Source organism: Semicossyphus pulcher, unplaced genomic scaffold, assembly GCF_022749685.1.
Source record: "Semicossyphus pulcher isolate SPU_LCO1_2020_fin unplaced genomic scaffold, fSemPul1.0.p SCAF_9, whole genome shotgun sequence".
In the NCBI taxonomy this organism is placed as follows: domain Eukaryota; kingdom Metazoa; phylum Chordata; class Actinopteri; order Labriformes; family Labridae; genus Semicossyphus; species Semicossyphus pulcher.
In genome coordinates this window covers 929,984-955,274 of record NW_027211770.1, presented here as the reverse complement: position 1 = coordinate 955,274, position 25,291 = coordinate 929,984, and the positions used below count along the sequence as shown (strand labels likewise).

General features: G+C 40.3%; 1 protein-coding gene across 4 annotated transcripts in view; it reads right to left on the bottom strand.

Annotated features, from left to right (window-relative positions):
* LOC138583631 (intermembrane lipid transfer protein VPS13B-like) overlaps nucleotides 1–25,291 on the bottom strand; it is a 320,195-nt gene that overhangs the window by 155,988 nt on the left and 138,916 nt on the right. For all 4 annotated transcript variants that reach the window (XM_069655550.1, XM_069655552.1, XM_069655554.1 and 1 more), the window contains exons 22-24: nucleotides 20,267–20,400; nucleotides 5,302–5,536; nucleotides 3,733–3,950 (exon numbers count right to left, since the gene is read on the bottom strand). In XM_069655550.1, the coding sequence (XP_069511651.1) occupies nucleotides 3,733–3,950; nucleotides 5,302–5,536; nucleotides 20,267–20,400 (587 nt within the window). The remainder of the gene's footprint in view (nucleotides 1–3,732; nucleotides 3,951–5,301; nucleotides 5,537–20,266; nucleotides 20,401–25,291) is intronic.

The window sequence follows — 25,291 nt, the reverse complement described above, 5'->3', positions numbered from 1 at the left end:
AGAGAAGGAAAGACAAGGAGGAAATCTTAGCAAGAAATGGACTACTAATTCCTATTACTTGGGGCGGCTGTGGCTCAGTGGTAGAGTCAGTCGTCTTTCAATCGGAAGGTCAGAGGTTCGATCCCCAGCTCCGTCAGGCTACATGTCGAAGTGTCCTTGGGCAAGACACTGAACCCCAAATTGCTCCCGGTGGCATAGCCAACGGGTATGAATGTGTTATCTGATTGACAGTTGGGCACTTTACGTAGCAGCCTCTGCCATCAGTGTGTGAATGGGTGAATGTGATATGTAGTGTAAAAGCAGCTTTGAGTGGTCGCAAAGACTAGAAAAGCGCTATATAAGTACAGTCCATTTACCATTTACCATTTCTTTCATTCTTGGAGAGCAATCTTATAAACGTTGTACTTGTCCTTTCGAGAGGCCTCATCTCACAGAAGTGATGTAATACCTATGTGAACATATTTCTATTTGATGTCTGATTATTTGAATGGCACAGCATGCTCATACACGTGCTCCACTGTAAAAAAAAAATGTTATCCATAACAACAGAACTCCCAGGGAAACACCCACAGAGGAAAGTTAAGTTGTGTCATCAATTTCCCCAGAAAAACTTACCACAGTAAGGAAAAATTGAAGGCTAAGCATCAAGTGTTCTCCACTATTTATCATGTGTTCACATGAAAGAGGCCTGGCTTTAAACAACAACAAAGCCAAAAACAAGAGTGGAAAACATTAGTTGAAATCAGGGGAATGAGATGTGCTTCTTTCAGTTATTCATGCATTCACTCAGAGTGCTGGAGAGAAAAGAGAATGGAAAAGAAATGGAGAAAAGCAACCCCTTTTTACACCTACCACCACCCTCAAAACCAGAAGTGAGCACATGTGCTCAGTGACACATGAGCACACACACAAAAAGCTTTCTCTACTCCAAACACAGTTTTACTAGCTATTGCTCTCTCACACACACACATGCTCGCCTGTTAGCACACATATTACAGGGAAGACTTCCATAAATAAGCATAAATCAAATGAAAGGCAGCACAATACATTTCAGCTGGGCCATTTTAAACATGTCCAGGAAGAGCTGCTAACGCCGATCCAGCAGCTGTCCAGGGACAGGGCCAACAGCTGTCTGCCATTCCCAACCAATATGCACTGCCGACTGCCGAGGAGAGGTACGGCTCCACCCTCTGTTCTCTAACAGTCCGGGACCTGTTAGTCCAACCGAGCACAACAAGGCCTACTGCAGCGCTCAGTCCGAGAAACAGAGGAAGAGAGGTAAAACAATGGCTATGATAAAGGCTTATTACGTGATCTTCTTTTTAGCAGACTATAGGGTTTTATTACATTTTTCTGTAAACAAATACCTATCATCCACTACCTATCATCCTTTGTCTTCATATTTAATCCCCACCCACCATTTATTTTGGCCTTTATCTTCTTCCTACTAAAAATATCCCTGATAAGTGAGAAATGAAGTACCAGTTGGTTCAGCTCAGCTGTCAGGCGGGTCCGCAGATTTTGCCACACACACACACACGCACGTGCACGCACACGCACACGCACACACACACACACGCACACACACGCACACGCACACACACACTAAAACACACACACACACACTAAAACACAGTCAAGGACACACAAAAACAAACAAAGACACGCACATTTGCACGCTTACATGAGCTCAAAATACTTTTCATACATACATTTCATGAGTTCGGGAAGTAAGCAGAACATTTGGAGGCCTGGGTTCTCCAAAGAACTGTCATTGGCAGATCAGGAGGTTTGCTAGGCTGCAGTAGTACAACATGGAGACTGAACAGAGGCTTCCACAGTCATTAATAAAAACTCACAGATGAAAGACCAGAGAGTATGAAGACAGTGAGCGTTCATGAGCCTTTATCAGTGAGCAGTTTATACCGAAACAACACTTTGTTGAGTATGTGGTAGCTGAGTGTAGATGTGTACAAATAACACCATATGAGTGTGCTTGTGTGTGTGTGCATGTGTTCACTGAAATTCTGTACCAACCAACACCAACTTCCGGGTCAGCGTGTGCCGACACTCTGTCGGATGGAGTTGTTCAAGTTTGACATGTCCAGTCGGGTTTGGTGGTGTCGTGGAAAGTCGGACCAATGTGTGTGATGTGATCTGGGTGATGTGTGTAAATCAGCATATGATTATACAAGATAACTGTGACTATATTCAAACAACAAAATAATTATCTTCACTCTGATAACTGAGTTGGCCTGACAGGCACAGTTGTGTGTGTATGTGTGACTTTGTACTGCTCTGTTCCATAATGTGACAGTTAACCTTGGGTGTTCTGAATTGCAATCAAACAAACATGTGTTGGAAACATCCATCAAAGCTGATTGACTTCTGTTTGTTCCTTTTTATACACACACATAATGTTTGCATGTGTGAGCATGCAACAGAGCGCGGCCTGGTCCGCATATCTCTCACACTACTGTTTCTTATCGTTTCAAAAACAGTTGCCTGTCTTTCAGTCTAGCTGCAGTTGCATCCTAATGAATAACAAAACTCCAAAAATCCATTCAGACACTTGCCTATTCATGCGAGTTACCAGAAGACATTAAGAACTCTTTGATTGTATTTGTGGACTTGATTGATTTTAAAATGGTAGTTGTAAATCCTACCCCCAAACTCCTCCTGTCCTGTACACCCATTAGTTTTCCCTTACTATGTTGGTGGTATTTATTGTTCAGTCACTGCGTAGCACTACCATGCCAATGCTAATTAGAATGAGGAGTTACTAGTATGAGGTCTCTTTTGTTCTGTCGAGGTTGGGGTTATTCTGGCAGCAGTTCTTAGAGAGCTGCATGGAATGGTACAGTTTTAGCGTATAGCCCCCCTTGAGTCAAAAATTAACAGAAAAGGGAAAGAAAGCAAGAGGAGGTGAACAGATGGGATGAGAGAGTGAAGGGATTGTGATGAAAGAAGAAGAAAAAAGGTTTGTTTTCATTTGATCAAAAAACGAATAATGACTCATCATATAATCGCAATAAGCCTCTCAAGCCTTGCTAGACACAGGCACTCCCTTTTAAAAGGAGAACAGAGAAGAAGGAACAAAAGAAATGTTCTCTCAATAAACAACCAGCACTCCTCATCTTTTGGAAACGTTCAACACTAACAGATTAAGGTCTTTCATTTGTTTCTGGTAAAAATTGCCCCTAATATCACCGTGGCTCATCATTGTGGTCGGAGACAATTAACATTGCGACCGCTCAAAAGGTTGCCCCAAATAAATGTTTACAGGGGAACCTAATTCAATAAAACTAGTTCAATTGTGAAAAAAAAAATGTAATGGTACATATAAATCTGATTACAGCACAATGAAAAACAAAGCAGGGATCTTACCGGGAGACATGTTCCATTTCCAATCTGTCTAAATTCATCATGCTCTCAGTAAAATATAATTACACACTGTAAAACAATGATGATGAGTCTTGCAATTCCCTACCCTCCTTCATTCAGACCTCAAAATGTTTGACCAAAACAAGCAAAGCAACACTCTTTTGTTTAGATGTTCATTTTCATGAAAATTATACTGGGTAGGCAGTTTGTTTATGGGAGTTAATCTATATCAGAAAATCATAAAACAAGGATCTTCCTGCCAGGGTTCAACTGTTCATATTTCAGTAAAGGGAAGTATGCATAGAAATCTGAAGACTACTTTAAGAGATTTGGGACTTTCTGACTAACCTGAGGGTTGGAGCACTTGACGTGGATGGGCTGCAGATCAACATGGAGGCAAACTACAAAGGAGTGTCGTCCTTCAGAACAGCTCTGCAGCTTATGGGATGTGACAGCCAGTGTGGATGTGCAGCCCATAGGTTCCAACAGGCTCAGACTTTGCTGCTGTCCAAGCAATGTATACACACTGAACTGACTCAGGCTTACCGTCCACGGGAAAGCATCACCTGGTTGAAGACATGAAAAATAAGGTCACATAAAAAATGTGGGCAAGTGGATGAAAATTGCAACAAAGATATCTTTTAAGATAAAGGTAGTAAGTTATTCATTGTATATTTGTTAAGCATATTTATTATTTACTAATTTATTAAGATAGAAATTATTTAAATGCTATTGTATAACTATATGATGCTTATAAACTGGCATTTTACTGTTACATTCCTGCCAATAAAGCCCAAAGTAAAGGAAAAGGGTAAACAGATGCAAAGTGCGAGGACAAAATACAATAATAATGATATTACTATAATTATAAATATATACACTATGTTAACCTTTCATGTATCAATAGATGGTTCAATTAGCAGAGGATGAGAGGAGCATGAAGGATGAGAGAGGAGCACAGAGGATGAGAGAACATCCAAAGAAAGTAAATGCAAGAGTGATTTGGAAAAAGGACAAAGAAATGCAACAGGTTGAAATATCAGAAGGATAAGTCGGCAAAGGTTATTATAAAAACAAGACAATGCCAATTACTGTTCATGGGATGAGAAAGCTCCATGGAATACATTACGAAATACTAAGGAGTAGTATTCCCTCTCTTTCTACTTAATGAAGCAGAGCATCCTATCAAAACACTGTAAAACATTAGGCTATATTTTAAAACTACTGACACAAGAAGCCACACAAGGAGGGCTTGAACTTGTAACCTAGTAGAACCATCGTACAGAGAAGTGACACATCACTGCTTTGCCTGTCATTTTTCTTTCTCCCCTATTTTTGAAATGTGTAAGCACAATGATGATGTCATTGAAGAGCTGAGAGAGAAAAAAGGACGATGCCCCCCTTTTTTTCTTCTGAAGAGAAAAGATTGCTCACCCGTCTGAGTATTGCTTATGTCAACTTTACCAGGTGTGCTCACCACATGTGCAAGATCTGTCTCTAAATGTCCGTTACTTAAGTTTGTTTGTCTTTTGTCATGGTAAATGAGTTGTAGTGGGTCAAAGGTTTACTAAGTGTTGAAAAGGGCATAATGATGATGAATCAGCACAATGCAGACTATTACTTTTACAAACACATTTATTTAAATTATTAATAAAAGCAGAAAAATGTTCAATATAAGCTAATTAGGTTTATCCCACTCATTGAAATTTATTTTCAAGACTCCCATGTTTGACCTATGAGCTCATTTCCATTGTCGTTTTTAAAAGTGTAACATTTTGTTTTATTCTTTCAGATCAATCTTGTTGACACAAGGTAATTCAGTGTTTTTACTCTTTATCTGGATAAATTATCTTCTCCCAGCAATTCATTCATTCTAATCAAAGTTTTGTTTTCATAAGATACAGTAATGAAACCTACCTTCATCCAAAATGGGCTTGGAGACCACAAAGGGGAGCTCCTGTAGTGGTTCCATGTACTTGTGCCCAGCACTGAGGACACTGATCTGAGGCAGGCAGACTACAAGAGTCCCAGGCATGGAGACCTGGTTGTGGTACCAGCTACGGACTGTGCCAGGAATGTCACCAGAGATGATGGTGCTTGGAGAGGCGAGGCTGTCATTAGGCAGGAACACACAGCACGACTGCAGCTCCATCTTGAGAGGGGAGAGAAAAATGAAGTTCAAATTAACTCATGTCAATCAAGTCCATGTAACTGGATCACTGTCCACAAACCTGCTTCCAAACCATATGGGATTCCCAGTGAGCTTCCTGTGTGCAAAGTGCTTAAGGGGCACTGCTTTACTCCATTATAACAGTTTGACTTTGAATGCCCATTTGACACCAGTGTGACATCGCATTTGTCTGAAACAAGGACCATGTAGAATTTCGATCATTTTTTAAGAAAAGTTCAAAACACACACACACAGATAGTCACAAATATTTCTGTTCACCATAGTAGAAAGATTTACAAGCCAACCGGTAAGTAACCAGTAGGTGTACAAGCCATATCGGTTTCCCATTTTACCAAAAAACTAGATTGTCAAAAACATTTTCAAAAAGAGTTGTTCAGTTTAATAATTGGCAAATAAGAACAGTTATTCTTTAACATGTTTGATGTGCAACATATGTACACAGAAGCACCCACACAAAAATGTACCCTCTACTGAAATATACTGCATAAACACTTGCACAGCCTTCAGCTAATATCACACACACAAAGGTTAGAATGCCTCGGACAGGCCAGTACATGGAGGCCATTTCTCCCAGCTTTGATGAGAGTTGAGAGGGAGAACGAGAATGGCAGAAACTGAGAGATGGAGAGAAAGAGACCGAGGGACAGATATGGTTACACATCCATCTCACGCCGCTTCCCCTTTTGATTACTCTTCAAAGAGTAGTTTGAAATTGGAACACTTTTGCACACTGACATATAAAGCTTTGGCCTTTTTAAGTGCCGACACGCAGGAAGAAAATCCATTGACACTGCCTGGTCTGCTGCAGATCTTAGCAGAGTTAAGCTGTAAAGCAGGCAGACACACGGAAACCGCTGGGTTTAACACTGTGACTCTGGTCTGCACCCTGAGCTCACTGCCTGAGGCTAATGCTCTCCTGCTGGACCTTTTGGTTTAGTTATACGCAATATTTCACATGATAACACATTACATCTTTTTCAGCTTGGGCTCTTTTACAACAGAAAAGAATGTGCTGAACAATGCCATGGGCTGATACTCAATGAAGGGGTGTTTTCAGTATGAAGGACATAAGGACATAGGAAAACCCAGGAGCAATGGTAGTTAATGCTTTTGATAATATGGCTTCAGCTACCCTCACTGTAAATGTGCTTTAAACAAGTTACCAGAAGTAGAAAAACAAAGACATTTTCACATTCAAAAAGCTGTTGCCATCGAATGTTTGTTTAATAATTTTCTACAATGGCATTTCCTAATTTGTCATTGATTAATTCTTCATTAATTGACTGTAGTCTTGTTATTCAAGGTTATTCAAGGCATGTATTTCTCTGAAAATATGTATAATTAATATGTGTAAGCTTTAGCCTATACTATCAGAGTTAAACATACAAACATACAAAGTTCAACCATTACAAATAAAAGGAAGATCTTATACACACTTAGACATTTGCTTTTTATATTAGGTCATTTCAGAGCACAGCTATATTACATACAGATCAACTGCAAATTACCCACTACAGATACCTTCATTATTTTAGCTCCCATACTCTGTGTGATGGTTGAATAAATATGTAATCATATATCCACTGTTTATACATAATCATTGAAAGATAATGAGCTCTAAAGTTCAGCTTTAAATACTAAAGAAACCTGGTCTGTCAGGTTTGAAAAGACAGATGCAACTTCACATTTTACTTTCTAGTAATCTTTTTTTACTTGGCATTTGTGGGATGGACACGTGGGTTGTACATTAAGAGAGACGTTTTTAGCAAATGAAGGAGACTTTTGTGGTATTAAGAGTAGTTTGTGCCACAAGCAGATGTATTCAGAAATCTTCTTGTACTAAAGCAAGGCACAAAGAAATGGCACCTAAAGCATACATTACCACCATCATTGCATGTGTGAGTGTGTACAATAAAGAATAATGTAATACCCCCTGATGGTGTTTGCTTATGACTATATAATGCTTTGCTGTCGTTCCCCATGGTAACGCAAAACCAAAGATGATGTCAAGTGTAAAGTAGCTACGGACTTGCCACATCACACAGTAAAATGCTAAAAATAATCAGATAATATTTCACAGATGACAACAGAGGAACAGAGGAAAACTTTGAACAATTGAATGGCATCCACTGGGCATAGCAATGTTTCTGAAGGTTTACACTATAGCAAAACGGCTCAATATGCTTCAAAGGGCCTATGTAATGGAAAAGAAAATAGCCTGTCTGTATTAAATGAAGTTGATGCAAAACTAATCTTTAATCAGCCTTTTTCTCCTCTTCATTACTTTTGGTGGCAATTAATTTGTGCCACAAACTACACATAAACAATATGTTGTAATTCACACTGGCAAATCACGCAGTTGAAGATGAAGATGGATTATAGCAAAGAGAACAAGGAAAACAATGGTCTAGAAAAAGAAGAAATAACCTTAACTGTTGAATATCTTGCCAGGATCTGGATTAACTCACACTAAAGTCTGCTGGAGCAGAAAGTGCATGAACAAACTACAGTCCATTTATACATGTTTTACTCCAGAAGGCAACACAGTTACTGACTTAAATTGTACCCAATATAAATTTGGTAAACAAGTAAGATCAGAGCACGTATGCCAAGACTGCACAATAATTTCTTACTTAAAGGATAACTTCGGGGCTTCTCCGTGAGCGAGACTTGGTTACAGACAACAACAGAGAGCATAAGGTAAAGTCGCAAGGCTGCCACAGTGTTGTCAGACACTTATTATAACAATCTGAGTCTGTCAGTAGCAAAAACAAGCGCTTTTAGTGGCTGTATATTGGCGTATGCCCCGTGCCACCTTTAGTTACATTGTATCTTATCTCGCAGCTGCCGGCCGGTGCTCCCTCCCTGAATACTGGATCGATTTCAATAATCGTTGTCTCCACTAGTCACTTACACACAAACACATGGGAAAATAGGGTCTAGGTTGAAAAATCCCAAAGTTATCCTTTAAATAAATAGAATATGATTAGGGATGTTTAATAAGCTCCTGGTGAGGTCTGATGAAATATGGGAAGGTGCACTCAAAAGGGTACACACCTCTTCTATTTGTGCGCTGCACGGTCTCATTCAACGTGAACTTATATAAGAATAAAGCAAGATTAGCCAAAATTTACAAGGATGTGACGTCTAATTGAAAAAGATTCTCCCGAAAAGAATACACACATGTTTTGGTGTTGCCCATCTCTTGTTGTGTTTAAAAAAAACCATACCCTTCTAAAACACTCAGCACATAGTTCAGCCCAAGCCCTTTCTTGCATTATTTGGGGGTTCTTCACCCACATTACAACTTCTATTTACGCAGTGGAGGAGCTGGGGATAGAACCATGGTCCATTGTTACATTAGGCTAGCATAACGTTTTTTTTTTTAACATGAGGGCAATGAAAAGCTGGTCCTCTGTCAGCATGAGAATCAGAAAAAAGGAATGTTCAACATAACTGCTACTGGAAAATATTCATGATCACTGTTATGATCCTTTGCATCAGAAACTCTTCTGCTGTCTCAGCCACAGCAAACCACTGATCAAAGACAGTGTATTAAAAACCTCATGGCAACCATTCATGGTGAGATTTACTTAATACCGATCAAACATATTGAAGATATTCTACATGTCCATATTTGGTTTCGCAGTTCTGTTACCCCTCTAGGACAGTGAACTCATAACCCTAAGAACCCACTGCCATCCCTCACTCCCAACTGTTTGCCAGGTTTTAGCTCACAGCAGGTCACCCAAGTTAACCTTGCAACTTCGCCAAGGCTCCCCTACGATGGCCTCATGTTTGAGCTTTGAGTCAAATATGAGACCACAGGCACAAACACAAGAACAAAGACACAGAGTATTCAAACAAAGAGAAAAGGGGTTATAAAGGGCAAGAAAAGGTACTGGCACTGCTGAATAGAGAATTACTCTGAGGTGAATTAATCAAATACGATTGACGGTGATATTGATGTTTAAAATGCATGCTCCGCCTGTAGAAAACTCTGCTGCATGTCAAATCAAGCACTCCCTAAACCCTAATCTAACAGCCGCTCCCCCAGGGGGTGATGGAGAGGTTTGGGCTTCACTTTTTGGGGAGCTGGCATGTCATGTCATGAGCACTTACCTAGCAGAGGCAGTTTAGAGTGGTAGAGTAAACAACAGAGATAGAGACCGGTGTTTTGTCCCTCTCAGGAGGAGTAGAGGAGCAGGAGCAGGAGCAGGAGTAGAGGGTGTCCAGTATTATGAATGGGTGCTTATGGAAGGAGGCATGTTCTCTGAAAGTGAGTGCATGTGTGTGTTTCCCGTCACATCAATAGAAGCAAAAGTTCAGTTGAGGCTATGCAGGGTCATTTTTGCTACTTTACACAATTGTGTATAACAGCTTTGTAACAGGCCAATAAACACAGAAGTAGAAGCAGTTAGCCTGTGTGACAATGTCCCTCTACTGCGAGCTGAAGTACATGCCAGGTTTGTGTGTGTTAAAGAGAGAAGGCATGCACAATGTCCTGTGACAGGACAGGGAAAATGACAGGTATGCCAGGCTGACCTTAAACTCAGCTTGATCTGTCACATACTTGGAAGGCAAAGAGCCACATGGCAGCATGTTGCTGTTCTTACAAGCCATGTACAGTGCTACAATTTTAACCATAACAGGATAGTGACTTTATTTTCCTGTAAGGGTAGACCCTTGGAAAGGATTTCCAAGTGTAGCAAAAGGAAAATAGTAAAATGCATTTAAAAACAGAAATGGGCAGAAATAATATAGGAGAGCCAGGAGTGTAATTGGGGTGTGGAATATCTGTTACACAACCCTACCTTCTATGGGGTTCAGGGTACTGGGGAATACAACTGCAGTAAAAAATGAAAAATACACGGCTTCTGGAAATGACTCAAGTACAACAAACAATACATGCAGCACAGGGTTGCAAAGCACTTTTGAGAGTGTGTATGTGTGTACAGTGGCTGTGGATCTGAGGTTGAGCGTGTCATCCCCAACTGGAAGTTTGGAGGTTTGATCCTCGGCTGCAGTTCACATACGTAAATGTCTTTGGGCAAGACAATGAACCCCAAATTCCTCCTGAAAGCATGGTGATCATTGCATACGTGCGTGGATGAGATTAGATTAGATCCTGATAGACAACATGGCACTTTGCATTGCAGCTTCAGCCATCAGTGCATGATTGTGTGTGTGTGAAATGGTGATTTTGGCAGTAGTTTAAAGGGCTTTGAGTGGTCAGAAGATTAGAAAAGTGCTACATAAGTGCAATTCATTTAACTATGGACTAACTATTTAACTAACTAGTTGAGATTAATATTTAAATTAAAGTCTACCGACTGTCTCTCATGACACATTGTTCAGAAGGAAAAAATGAGGGACAATGCGTGTGAATTCAGGTGCTGAGTTTATCCCCCGCAGCATGTTCTATTAATATACTTCTAAAACGGCGGAAACAATTTTCATCAGGAAATCTCCATGAGAAAAAATATTGAAGCCAGTAAGCTCTTTATGAGGCCGCACGTGCTGGGCTTTAACTCTAAAAACATGCTCAAATTACATACTTAGATTTTGAAAAGCACATACCTACATACACATACCATAGGTGCATCTTCATGATTATAGTGCCAGAACCTGAACACAAAATCACAGATCATATAATCCTTAACTAAAGCCATAACTCATTGAAAAAAGAGCCAATTTAAACTTGGAATGAAAAAGAAAACAAACATTGGCCTTAACCCAAAACACCTGAATTAACAACCCCCCACACCAGCTCTTTGTAATGTCCCTTTTGATACTTAGACCAGTGCTAACAACCTTCTTTGAAGGATGGTACCTGTAACAGCAATGAACTCAGTTATTCAACACTGTAGAAACTATAGGGTTATGTCTTTCTGTACTACCACTGGTTGTTGAGCTAGTTCAGACAAGCTTGATGCTGCAACCTTTCTTCTCCTTCTTCATTTCACTTCATACTGAGGGGGAAATCCCCACGAAACACATCTAAAAGCTACACTGCAGGGAGACCTCCCTTCAATATGATTTATACAGAGTAGGACACTGCTCTCTGGCCTAAAGTCAGAGATGAGCAAAGATTGTGTGTATGTGTTGGTACTTCTTAAGCTGAATTTGAATTTCTTCCCCTCTTCTTTACGTACCTCGTAACCTCGTATTAAGAGAAAATAAACCATGTTATCTGGCTGGCTCATTTGGAGATAGTAAGGGATAAGGCAGTACTAGCTGAAAATAATATAGCAATCTGGATATCATGTAGAATAATAGACTGGTGCTATTTGGCTGTATGTAAGTCTAAGTATGCACACTGACAAACCAAGGATTCAGTAAAATACCCCATGGCCCCAAAGAGTGAGGGTACCAGTGGGTTTTGAGTGGTTGAGTATTTAGAAGGTGACCATTGCTTATCCTAAGACTTACACCATGAACCCTTCCTCCTTGGCCTTTTATTAAACAAGATCTACACTTTCACTCAGCTTCTAATTCAATCTGGATTATGGATCAGGAAGACACTTTATGCTGTCAGGAGTTAATCAATACTACTAAAAAAGAGACGTGAAAAAAGCCAGTAATTTTCAAAGAACTTAAACATGCCCATTTAAAAAGTACTGTGATTGAATGGTAGGATTCCTAAAGACTTTTTTGGGGGTCTATTTTGTCACTCTTATCCCTCTGCATCACATTACATAGTTCTGTATAGATCCAGCCACATTTGTGGACCTTGTTTCAAATCTTTCAATCTTTATGCCCCCAAAAATATGTCCCTCAGCTCCTCCTCTTCGAAACAGCTTTTGGAATGTATGATCTGTCTTGTGTAGCACTTCTCCCTTGAGTTTTTGTGAGGATGGTTTATCTGGATCCAGCAGAGCAGGTTCTAATGGAAAAGAAGTTTAGGTCCAAACACACTTAAGCTGGGGCCATGTGGAAATGGCATATATAACCACAGGAGGCTCTGAGGATTGGTAAAACCTCCCCAGAAAATGACAGAAGAATGACTTAAATGGTGGACAGCATATCCATCTGAAGAGCAAGTTCAGCTGAGAGTGCAGTTGATAAAGGACCATATGACCTGCCTGTCTGACCTGAAATAAGACTATACTAGGACTAAATATGGAATTTCATCATAGCTTAACAACAAAAGACTACTCTCAGATGTGCGTCGCTTTGGACAAAAGAGTCTGCTAAATGAAATTGTACATTGTACTCATATTCACGGAGTATAAAATGGACAGAACGGTGGAGCATGCTTTAAAAAATGTCTTCATTGCGTAAATGGGCCCAAGTGCTACATGTATGTGAGATTGTCTTTCTCTGTATGAAGTTCCGTTTATTAACCTTTTGAACAGAACCAGTCTTAACAGAGCCTACTGAATTTAAAACCAAGACCAAGATCACTTTTCTATAGAGCAAAATAAGAACAAAATGTCAAGCAAACACAAACTTTAACTTGCACGTACTGACACACTTTCCGTTATTTTCCCTACTGCACAATCTGCACTCACACAGGAAATCACCAAGAGATAGAGGAAAGGAAATTAGAAACACCCTCCGAGCATCCCGGGTGAAAACATTTGCAACTCTGGAGCTGAAAAATCTCAGTGGAGAGATCGGCAGCAAACGGAAAACACATCCCTTTGTTTTTAAAAACCTGATACCTCTCCAAATGTAATCTTCCTGTTCCTGCACCAGATGGGACACTTTGTTTCCTTAGTGGCCGTTCAGATGAACGGAAGGTCCACAGAGCACAACCCCCACCCAGCCAGCCCTCATCCGATCTCTCTGGATATCCCACCCACTGTTAACCTTCTGCTCCCCCGTCTTCTGCATATCCTCCTGCATTCAAACCTGTCCAAAAACACGTTTGGAATAGTGAGTGTGATCGTAAATAGTTTAAAAACAGTGTAAATACTTTTTCCCTGTAAATTAACATGATTAATGTGTGTATCTTAACATGACACTGTGCAGATGTGTGTTGTTTTGCATGGATTTACAACAATTAAGTTTCCCCTGCAACCTCAGGAAGCAGCTATGCTCCCTGATGTCTGTGAGAAAGGCATCTAACTGTGATGCTTCCTGACAACAGAGGCTAGATCTCACCCAAATGCCACCACAAACAATAAGCTATTGGCCTGGCACAGAAGCACGGACAGGCAGCCAGCCATCCCTGTGGCCCTGCATTCCTCTCTTCTTACACTGCTTACAGAAGCTGACAAGCGCTGGAGGTCTCCATGGCCGAGGTGGAAATCTGCAAAAATAAACGCTTTAGGTGACATGAAGGCTTTGTTTGTTTCTGCTGGCTTGGCTGTTTGTGTTAGCGCAGTGGGTTAATTGCGACTTTGATCGCTAGGTTTATTGATCCAACAGTGGCCTTAGGAGTGCGGCTGGCCTGGCCTGCCTCTCCTGCTCCCACCCCCAAACTCAAACAATCACACCTCAACCACCCCAGCATGGTGAGCTACTACAGATGGGGTCTAAGGGCTGCCCAGACAGCTAGAATATAAGATTCACAGGGAGATGGTGGTCATGGCTGGGAGTACTCAAATGTGATAGCTGAGGTCTTGTCTGAGCAGGGCCAAGGTCAACTAAGATAGGGTGACTTAGTTTAGATGAGAGAGACTGCTTGTTAACTGGGAATGGGGTGAATTGGACTGGAATGGACTCAGCTAAAGCTTAGACGTAAGCTATGCAAGACTTATGGTACAGCTTGGAGCTTAAACAAAAGCCTTTACATAAAAAAGGATGAGTGGTAAGAAGGTTGGACTGTATTCTGGTCAAATGTATGAAACAGAAAATACTGGTTACCTGGCAGTTATTCATTACTATTGATTTATGAAGTGTGAACTTTGCTGTTCTAAACGTCCACTGATCTGATTAAACCTGAGTTTAAATTGGCTTGCCCCTCGATCCTTAGAGAAAGGGTGGTTGTATGCTCCAACAATTTAACCAGATTCACTTCCAAAGCAAAAACAAAAGAAGATGAGGATGAAAATCACCATTTTTTTTCATGAGAATAAAAAAAAAAAACTCCAAACATCCCTTTTTTTAAATTGTAGCTGCTCTTCATTTTTATCCTAATAAAAAACAGTTCCAGATCTCTAGGCTGCAAGAGGATCAAATAAAAGTTTGCCTATAATGGCTGTGAGGTCATTGGTATACGGACACAGCAGCATAACATGGAACGGGATTCTGGCCACATATGAACACACGTACACGTGCACGTACACACACACACACACACACACACACACACACACACACACACACACACTGTGTTCTCACCCAGTAAACTGTCGATGACACACCCCTTGTTACATTGTGAGGTCTTGATATGATCAGGCGATACCAGATGGAATGAGTGTTTAATCAGAAGAGAATGTACACCCTCTTTCTCACTCTCTGCTTCATATTCCCTAAGTGCCTCTGCTGTATCACTCTCTGTTCGTCCTTCCTTTCAACACTCCCCCTCTCCCTCTGTGTGAGGAGACATTTGTGGAAACTCAATGACAAAAGAGACACTCTCATTCTGCCCTCTGCTCTTACCTAGTTCTATGTTTGCAGTACAGCCTGTTTGTAAGGGACTGCAAGTTAAAATAATACCCTAGTTATTTCTGTGTGTTACTAAATATCTGCACTTCAATATGCTAAGGATAAAGAATGCCTCTCAGCTTCAGCCTGATCATAAAAGAAGCATTTTTGGCATCTTGCAACAAGATAGGCTAGCATGCAGACCAATTCAAGGGTGTGACATTGTCAGATTTTGATTATGAAAAATACAGTGGGGTTTGTGGATGCAAGTCATAATGTTTACATGTGGAGCTTAACTGCCACTGTTAATGACATACAAGTATGCCATATTTAAAAAACAATATTAAACAGGGAACGTTTAAGGAAATGTACTGGGGATGGTATGGGTAGCTTTGTGTTTAAGGGATAAACCGAATTGCTGTTTTATTATATTGCATTGATTGTCACATACTGCTGATTGGTCCTGTTATAAGTGCCAAACAAATGTTAAAAGGGTAGCAGCAAAATAATGACATGAGAAAAGGGATGTCTTGAAATGCTGTTTTTATTTTATTTTTGTTTTCATTATTATTATCTTAACACAACTGCATGTTCACTGCTCTCCAGTCTTAGCAGGCACACATACTTTTAGTATATTTGGCTGAAATTTGGGCCATTAGTAAGAATCTATTCTTTTGTTTTTAAGGTTAAAGAGTTATTTTTCCACATTCCATAGAGAAAAACGAAATTACTTCTGATTGTCTGGTCTATAATAAAATATATCTGTTTGAAGATGAGCAGAGCCCCTTTTATATAATTTATTCAATGTAATCTTTAACGGAAAATGTATATATGAAGCGAATATGAAGAACTGCATGAAATTGCATTGTATTGTACTGCATCAAACCAAACACTGGATCGTTCCAAATTAAAATGTATCATCCATGAATCGTATCATAGCGTATGCATTTAGATGTGTATCGGATCATCTTAATGCACACCCATAGTAGCTAATGGCCCTGTTCATGGCTATAAGGTTAATCATAAACAATGTAAATGTATGCACATAAGTGGCCCTCAAGGGTTGTAACATGTCTTTCAAGTTTGTAGAGTTGGCAATTCTCCACTAAGAAACAGGATTAAGGTTGTAATTGAAAATCATTTTGAAGTTTTGGGATCTGACTTATAGGGAAGATGGGGTGTTGGGTGGAGGGCTGATAGGATCGAGGAAATGGGGGCAGAGGATGAAGTGTGCCTGCAGAAGGCGCTGCAGTCAGGGGTCAGATCCTGTTCATGGAAAACATCTGGCCAGCTCACATCTGAGCCACACCAAACATACACTACACAAGATCCTCCTTTCTATCGCTCTGTCACTTTCCTCCTGGCTTCATACACACCTTTTGCCTAGTTTTTTTTTTCTCATTCTTCCTCAAATCCTCACCTCCATCTCATTTCCATCATTTGACCTTTTTTACCCCCCTGCCTTTTTCTCCTCTTTTTCTCTTTCAAAAATATCCTACTCATTAATTCATGGCAGCTGCAGGGAGCAGTGTTACTTCATTTTTCCATGGCAACGGTCTCTCTGTTTCAGCAGATCCCATTTCAGTTTTGGTAGCAACGTGCTACTTTGCCAGCACTGAACACATTCATGTGTTAAATAGAAAGAATTATTGAAGAATTCCTGAAACAGAATCACCATCCTGGTCACTTGCAATTATTATCAGCCCAAGTGAGAACATGGCAGTCCTCAGGGAGTATGGGGTCGAGAAGGGTAGATGTATAAGGGGGTAAAGGTGAGCATTGGGGGAGAGGGGTAGGCAGAAAATAAGCTGGAGAAGAATAGTACTGGGACAAAGACAGACATAAGATGTGAGAACATGGAAGGGAGGTGTTCAGGGGATGTACTGTATGAAAAGAGAAACACAAAGACTTGGAGGGAGAGAAGGAAGTAAAGCTGAGGGTCAGAACTCCACGGCTAAGGGCAAGTGGCCATTGTAAGCTGTGCCAGGCCATTCTGGCCAGGGTGACAATTGCAGCACCGCCCTTCAGCTTTAATGAGAACTGACAACTAAAACAACACCGCCTACCCATATTATAGCCTCAAGCCTTATAGGAAAAACACTCACACACACACTCTTTATCTCTCCCACATTTTGTACACAAAATTGATGCTGGTGCTACACAAAGTCAAGGAGATCCCCCCATCTTGGGCCTGACGGGCTGTTTGGATGGCATATTCCTCTGACCTCACCATGCCTATTGCAGTACTAGCTCTTTTGTTCCAATGAGAATTTATTTCCACATCCAGATCATTCATTTCTCTCAGTTTATCTTTTCTAAGGAAAAACTAAACCAATCAACTACTATTAAAGAAAGTAAAGAAAGTGGGACCCCTTTTTTTAAGAACCAGTGACATAGCACAGCCATATGTGCAAACTGAAACATTTCTCAGTTGACCTATTTGTTTTCAACATTAGCTGCCCATCTTTCTGAATCAGTTACAGTTTCTTGAAGAGATTAAAGGATGCCCTCTAATGGCCTATCATTCCCAGTGAGGTAACAGGAGAAGAAGATCTTCAAAACAAAGAGACATAAAAATCAGATTATTTGAAGTCATAATGGAACAATGGCTCAGAAAAATGTATAGGATATGGTTGAATCACTCAGTCACTGATAGAGTGTAAAACTCATGAATTCAGATAACTCCCTAACCACGCATGACACAGCATCACAGGAAACCAATATATGTTTGTCATTGAAAAGACAAGTATGGTATTAAGAAGAGTTTACAGCAAAAAGCTACAAATACAAACAATGGGTGTTCTGCTTCTTCCAGCTGCTACACTGGTTTTAGACTTTCAGTGGGAAATGTGTCGTTACAGACATTACATACGCTTTATTCAAGTACAGAGTCGCACAGTAATGCAATAGACAGTGCAGTAGGACAGAATCATTTACACAGATTCCTTTAGGTTATGCTGTTTCTTGAGGTAAAATAAGGGATGATGCAGCAAAGTATATTTGTCCTTCAATAACTTTAATGTGTGATCCAATTCCATGATAGTATAATAAAAATATAGAACATTTAATCCCAGTGTTCTGTGCTGTGCTCGACTTGATGACACTGATGAATTAATGACAACAGACAAGAACCAGAAATGAACCCCTGATGTACTGCTCCTTTAATCCTGCATTATCTACTAGTGGTAGGCTCATACTACTGGTATAATATGAGCCCACAGTCTAGCCTCTACTCAAGAACTCTGGCCTCTTGCCTCCTGTTGTCAATCTTTAGGAAATAATTTATGTCAAAGCAACAAAGCATCATAATTGCACCTGAGACCAGGACTAAAAGGAATTTATTAAATTAAAAAAGAAAAGAAAGTATACAATCACAAGTTATAACATGTCCCCATTCTGTTTAAACAGCCTTAAGTGGTCTCAGCCATGGAAAAAAATACTTGCGTAACTCTCCCCCAATCTCATTCCCCAACTTTGCCCTATCCCTCTTACACCTCTCTCTTCTGCAAAAGATGAAAAAAGCCCTGCATCCCAAATTGGGCACATGTGTAGCAGAAGTGTTAGCTATTAGGTATTCTGTTTACGCCACACTAAAATAAATAGAGTGGTTTAAGTTTTTGGATATCGAAGGCCTGGGGTACCAGCTGTCAGGTCTTCGGTTTGGTCCGCTTCCACTCCCATGTCAACAGGACAGACTCTTTCCTAATTACTGCTGCAGTACGTGGTGTGGTCCCAGTCGCACAGCTGAAGGGGACAGAGGAAAGTGGAGGCAATGACGGGCTCAGCAAACTATTAGAGGGTTGAGTTAACTTTTGTGGAAGTTCTGTAAACAGCTCAATGGGCTGACATGGGACCTGGAGTCTGGAGCATTATTTAAATTCACATGCGTCATGCTCTCTTTTATGTTTGACTGACATCAGTTTGTGTGTCCTAGCAATAAGAATTTAGATGAATTAAGAATGGTTGTTTGTTGGAATGGACTTCTGTATCGTTTGTTTTTGTTTACATGGACAATGAAAGCTGCCCATAAGCCATATTCTAATTAAAGACTTATTTTCATTGCCTGCACTTTCACTTTGAATGGCCTGCAAAGAGTGTCCCTAATGCGGTGATTTAACCATTTTAAGAGAAATCTTCTGTGCCCGTAGTGATTTTTGAGATGATAGTCGATTGACCTATGATGTATTCCAATCATTGTTTGATTCTGACTGTGTGCTGACATAGACAAACAATAGTCAAAGAATATAACGGTGCTGCAGTGATCAGTAGAATATCTATGTAAGCCAGCATGCTGATAGGTCTCTCATCTATTTATATATCTATTTAGATATTTTAAAACAAAAATACAAAAGTAATATCTACGATTAATGTGGTTCTGTGTCTTCATAGTAATGTTTGCAGACTGTCTACCAGAAGACATAAATGAGCCTTACACACAACTGAACAAAAAGACGTGTGCCTCAATCAGCAATGTCCTACATGAGCACTGGGTGCATAGACACACACGTTTGCACACACCATGAAGTGCTTTCCCTTTATCAAGAGGAGCCCTGTCAGAGAGTTGTCAGCACTCCCTGATGTACTTCAGATGGGATTGGTTGTGATGTGGGCTTTACTTACTGGTTCAGTCAAGATGCAGCGAGCAATGGGAGCACTTAACTATGCAGTTGGACACTTAAACAGACGGAAAGGGACATCCTGCAAGCCAGCCAGAAAGCCAGCTCACCACAAAAGGACATGAGACGCTACGTATGCATCTGTATGTAAAACAGAGCCAGCTAACAGAGGTCTCTGGAGGCATATGACCACAACCACAGAAAGCACTAAACTGAGCTGAGCTAAACCTTAGTACTTTACAGAAACAAATGAGGGGGACAGGGAGAGCAGTTAATAGTCTAAAGTAGATTAGGGACCGGTGTTAGTAAAATGTAAAACTGCATCTGGATATAATGCCAATAACTTTGAAATAAGGTCAAGTACAAGAGCACAAAAATGGCACTTTTCCAGATTTTGCAGAAACCTTGCAATCTTTTACAGACAAACAATATCAAAGGACCACTAAACAAAATCAGCTCAGTAGAGGAATTTGGTGTCTTTTACACCTACACCTCTACATATTTACAACCATCATTTTTGGAAAGTACATTTTGGTACCTGTAGAGTCAGCCGTTTAACAGCATCCCAGGCATGGGCGATGAGCTCCTTCATTCTCTCCTCTGAGGCTGTCCACGCCTCTACAGCTGTTCTGTCGGGCACCACCTTCATTGGGATGGACAGGGGACGTGATTCTGGCAAAGAAAGAACATCATAAAGACAAAAGACATTGGATAAATAAATTGTTTTAAAACAGCTTCACTTAAACAATCAGTCATATTCTGGATGTGTATCATCTGCAGTGCTGTGTGGAGTGTTACAGTAATGTGTAGTGTTACACCAATTTACATAAATGCCATGCGTTTATGTAAATTAGGTTTATTTATTTAACTTTTGGTCCTGTGATGAAATAATTGCTTTACGACAGAAAAACTGTAGCACCCTAAAACATCTATATGAGAAAATGTACTGTCCTGCATTCATCCTTTATTTAAATCTCTTCATAATTCACTGTTATTTTCATTTACTGTACAGTATTATAAAATATGATGTTTAAGTGACACCTCATTTAGGGGATGTAATGTTGCCCCTAAGGTTTCTTGTCTCCTGTAGAGAGAAAGGGAACTATGAGAACCTGATCATTCCTGTACACAGACACACACAGTGTCCTAGACATTACATGTCCTCATGTGCCTGCTGTGGTCCAGAGGAAGGCAGATTGTCTATTCTGACACCCATGGCAACAGCCAAGCACACAAATCACACAGTAAGAGCCTCCTTTATAGCATTTGGACCAACTGTATTAAACTGAAGGTTAAAACGGACTCGTCAATGTCTCAAAACAGTTCTTCTGAGAGAGAAAGACAGGTAGATAATGGGAAAACTGGGTGTAAGAGAGATATAAGCAGAAACAGAGGGACTGAGACAGAGGTATATAGACAAAGCACACATTCTACCAGGTTAGCCTGAGGTCTGTACATGGTAAAGCCATCAGGGCGTCAGAGGTGAGGGAAGGGGGTCTCTCTTAAGACATATTAAGATATATTTCATGATTTAAAGGTCTGCCTTGCTCAGCAGTCCTATCCCACAGTTGTCTTGAAACTGTGGTGATGTCACAGCACAAGCGTGCCTCCTCAGACGCTGTGCTCTTACATATCACTAAAACAGCCACATGGGTTGGTATGGCAACAAATGTGTGTTGCTGAGGCAATCGACAAAAAAGATGGCCAGTTACCTTGGTTGGTGGTTGCTATGGCAACCTGCCAAAAACTTGTGGGTGGAAGCTTGTGCTCAGTGACTAAGGTCACAGGTGGATATGTTTATAGTTTGTGTGTGTCTGTGGCTGTGTGTAAATAGAAGAAAGCAAACAGAGGGCCAAGATCATTGTGTCTTACAGTATTTTCTCATACTAAACATCCAGGTACGTCTGGCTTTTAGCAAGCATAAAATAGACTTGATTTGTCGTGATGATACCCACAATCAATGTTGCATGATAATGTACTATGCAGTACTCTGACCACATTGTATTTGTTTATTATTATTCATAGGTGTGTTCCAATCAGAGTGCCAGCTCTCATTCCCTTTAAGAGCCAGGTGTGCCTGCAGTCAGGCATGTTGCTATATACACGGCTGATTTCAGTCGTTCTTCTTATATATACCGGGCTCTGACCAACCTAGATAACTTCTTTCTTTCCTCTGTGCCCCTGCACACGCATAACACATACAAGTTACTGTACAATACACTGTATGTCAAAGCACGGATTGATGTTAAAGCAACTGAAGCAATCCCACTGCCCAGCAGAAAAGAAAATTAAGAGAGACCTGTGTACCTTTACTCATGAGGCACAACAGCGTAACATTAATTATTTACATCTCCAGACGTGGCATCAGGATTGGACAGGATAATATGTTTATTAAAGTTCTGTGTGCTTAACATCAAAGAAAGGTAGGCTGTAAATGTTTATTTACATGCAGTGGGTTGCCAGTGACACGCACTTAGCTAAACCTGCACCATTATTTTCATAATAAAAAAACACATAGTGAGTATTAATGCTTGTGGGCACACACATCTGCACAAAGCATGAAATTGGCCAATAGAGACATAAAGCAATTATTAGGTTCAGTTTTTATCACTATTACCTTCTAGTACTTTCTCTGTCTAAATAACAATGCTACCTTATTTTAACTCGTGTTCTAGAGGAAACCATCACTCTTCTTGAGGCTATTACTTTTTGGCCAGGCCTCAAATGTGGTAATAGCTGCTATTTTCATCTCAAAACTTACTATTGCCCTTAAGTTATAGCTAACCTTCACCTGAAAGTGACCAGAGTGGTTGATTGATCAACTACGTTTTCAAGTGTTTTTTGAATTTGGGCATAGGCCAGGCTGTGAAAGTCCTACCCCAGAGAGAATCTGTTAGGCCAATCATAAAGTGTGTTATAGTACAGTATAGGCTTTAATAATGCAATGTCAGTCTGTGTGTACCTCTCCCCTTGGATTTAAACACTATTCCAGGACACTGTTTGTGAACCAAGGGGTTATTATTTGGTATGCAACTCCCATATGTTGTTAAAGTGACTTGGCGCACGTCATCTCTGCAGGGAGGGTATTTAAGGAAAAAGAGAGGCAGGCAGGGAGAGAGAATGACATGCAGAGAGAACATACAAGATGTAAATTCAAATGGAAGAGTAACATGACAGGAGCGCCCAAAGCTCTCAAAACTACCCAGGCCTAACAAATCCTGAGAGTCCTCTTAAAGTGGGGTTATTTCCCTTGTCTCGTGACATCTCAGCCATGTCCTAATTTTCGCCTTTTGTTGAGCCATTAGGCTATTATCTTATTGGATGAACTTTGGCCATACACTCTTCACTTCTCCATTTCTTCAATGACTTTATTTCTCCTTCTCTCCAACCACTCCCTCCGTTTCACTCTCTTAGTGTTCAGCTGGTGGGTGGAATTGCCAGTCCAGTCCCCTTTAAACATTCTATTGTTCTGATGGTGACTATTCATCCTTTTTAACAGCTTCATCACATCTACCAGCAAGTGAAAGGCCCTGGCCTTTGAAGCCCCCTGCCTGAGCATATGTCAAATGTTCAGAGGAAAGAGACACAAGCTGCATAAAATAAAATTCATATTAATACAACAAATAAATCAGTGTTGCCACACTTCCTGATGTACAACACAATTTTCTGCCCCAAAATTTGTGAGGGCATTTGGTGTGTTGAGTGTAAATCACCCTTCATAATCACTTACAATTGCAAACACACACCTACAAACTCACAATGGCATCATAACAGAACCTTTGAGATTTTTATACAGATTTGTACGGATACAGATTTGACCATCTTCAGCACAACAGGACAGTAGCATAAGATCATGTACATGACAGTCCACCCAACCCACGCGTCATTGAATTCACGCAAGTAAGAAACACAACAACTGATAAATCAGAGAGAGATACTTAGAATTGTTAGTCCCTCTGTCCTTGCATTGATTACTTGCCACTTAACCAGGTAATGCGTGTTAAAAATTGTATTATTATTGTATTATAATCTAACATTCTGAGCATACTGCAAGATCTCTTTATCAACTACGCCTTATAAAGTCCCCTATGCAGTCACTGTTTTTCTGTATGGCATACTTGTCAATTCAGGCATGTGGAGGTAGACTCTGATGTCTCTGGCAGGAAGAAAAGCAGGATCACACACATTTCTCATCCCCGTCATCATCACTTTTATCATCTTAATCGTCAGAGTTCAGCGTGATCATACACAACTTTGCTATCCAATCTACTCAATGTTCAGTTGATATGGTTATAAAAAAAAAGACAGGAGAGGAGGGAGTCTGCCAGTCGGACTATCGTACAACACATAAAGAATGAAAATAAATGACGTGTCCTCTCAGTGTGACACCGAAGCTCTTTGAAACATCCCTTTTGAGATTATCACAGCCCAGTTACAATCCCCACCGTTCCTCTGTCATCTAAACAAAACCTTCTCCAGCTCTTATCCAGTCTATGTCAGATGAACCACAACTCAACTACATCTTCCCTCTCTGCTACCCCCACTTCAACTTCAAAAACCACAGCCAACACAGACAAGGCCCAATACCCTTATCATTCATGAACACAGAAAAAGGATACATGAGGACAGACTGTTCTGTCCTGGAAATCAGTGAGTGGTTTGAATGGCTCATCAATGTGCAGAGACTTTTGAATCTAGCAAGGACAGTACCCTGCAGACTACAACAATTCATCTTAGGGGGCCTCCAATCTCATTATTCCTCCAATTTCTTGTTTTCTTTCCCCACTCCAACCATCATTACCTTGATAAATTATTGACTTTACCAGAAAAATGTAACTATATACATAACTCCACAATGAAAATATTATCCCCTTCTGAAAAGTGCACATCGGCCAATAAAAACCTGCCTGACTTCCATCAGGCTACTTGGGTTTGGATTAATATTATGTATGACTGTGTACTTCTGCCTGAAGTCCATTCATCAGTTCTTACTCTCTTTTATGTTTGTGTATAAAATGGATGTACTGTATATATTTTTTTCTCTTCCATTTCTTTCTCAACTGTCTCTCAACCATGAAACTTTATTTAGCTGTTGTGCTTCAGTTGAGATCACAGAAAACCAATCAGTACGTACATTTTTTTGTGAGACACACAGCTCTGACTCACACCACATATTGTTTTCAGCCTTGCAGATTTAAAGTGGGGCTCCCAGTAAAAATTACATCTCTCCCATCATCCAGACCACTAGCAGACAGGAACTAAGACAACAGTTCTTAGTCCAAACTTTAAGAAGCACAGCCAGATTTAAGGATAGGTTTCTCATCGAAACATGTATGCTCTCAAAGAGCCAATGTCTACTTTTAAGATTGAAAAGAAAATCTAGTGAGATCATTACCCTGGTAGATGTTACAGAACAATAGAAAGCTCAGGACTTGGGAGGTTCTTGAACAAAAACACAGTGCTGCTGCCAAAAGAACACTCATTAGGGACAAATAAAGAAAACACTTAGCGGATAGTTTTATGTGAACCAATTTGTGGTATAATTGTGTGGGCAGACAGAAAT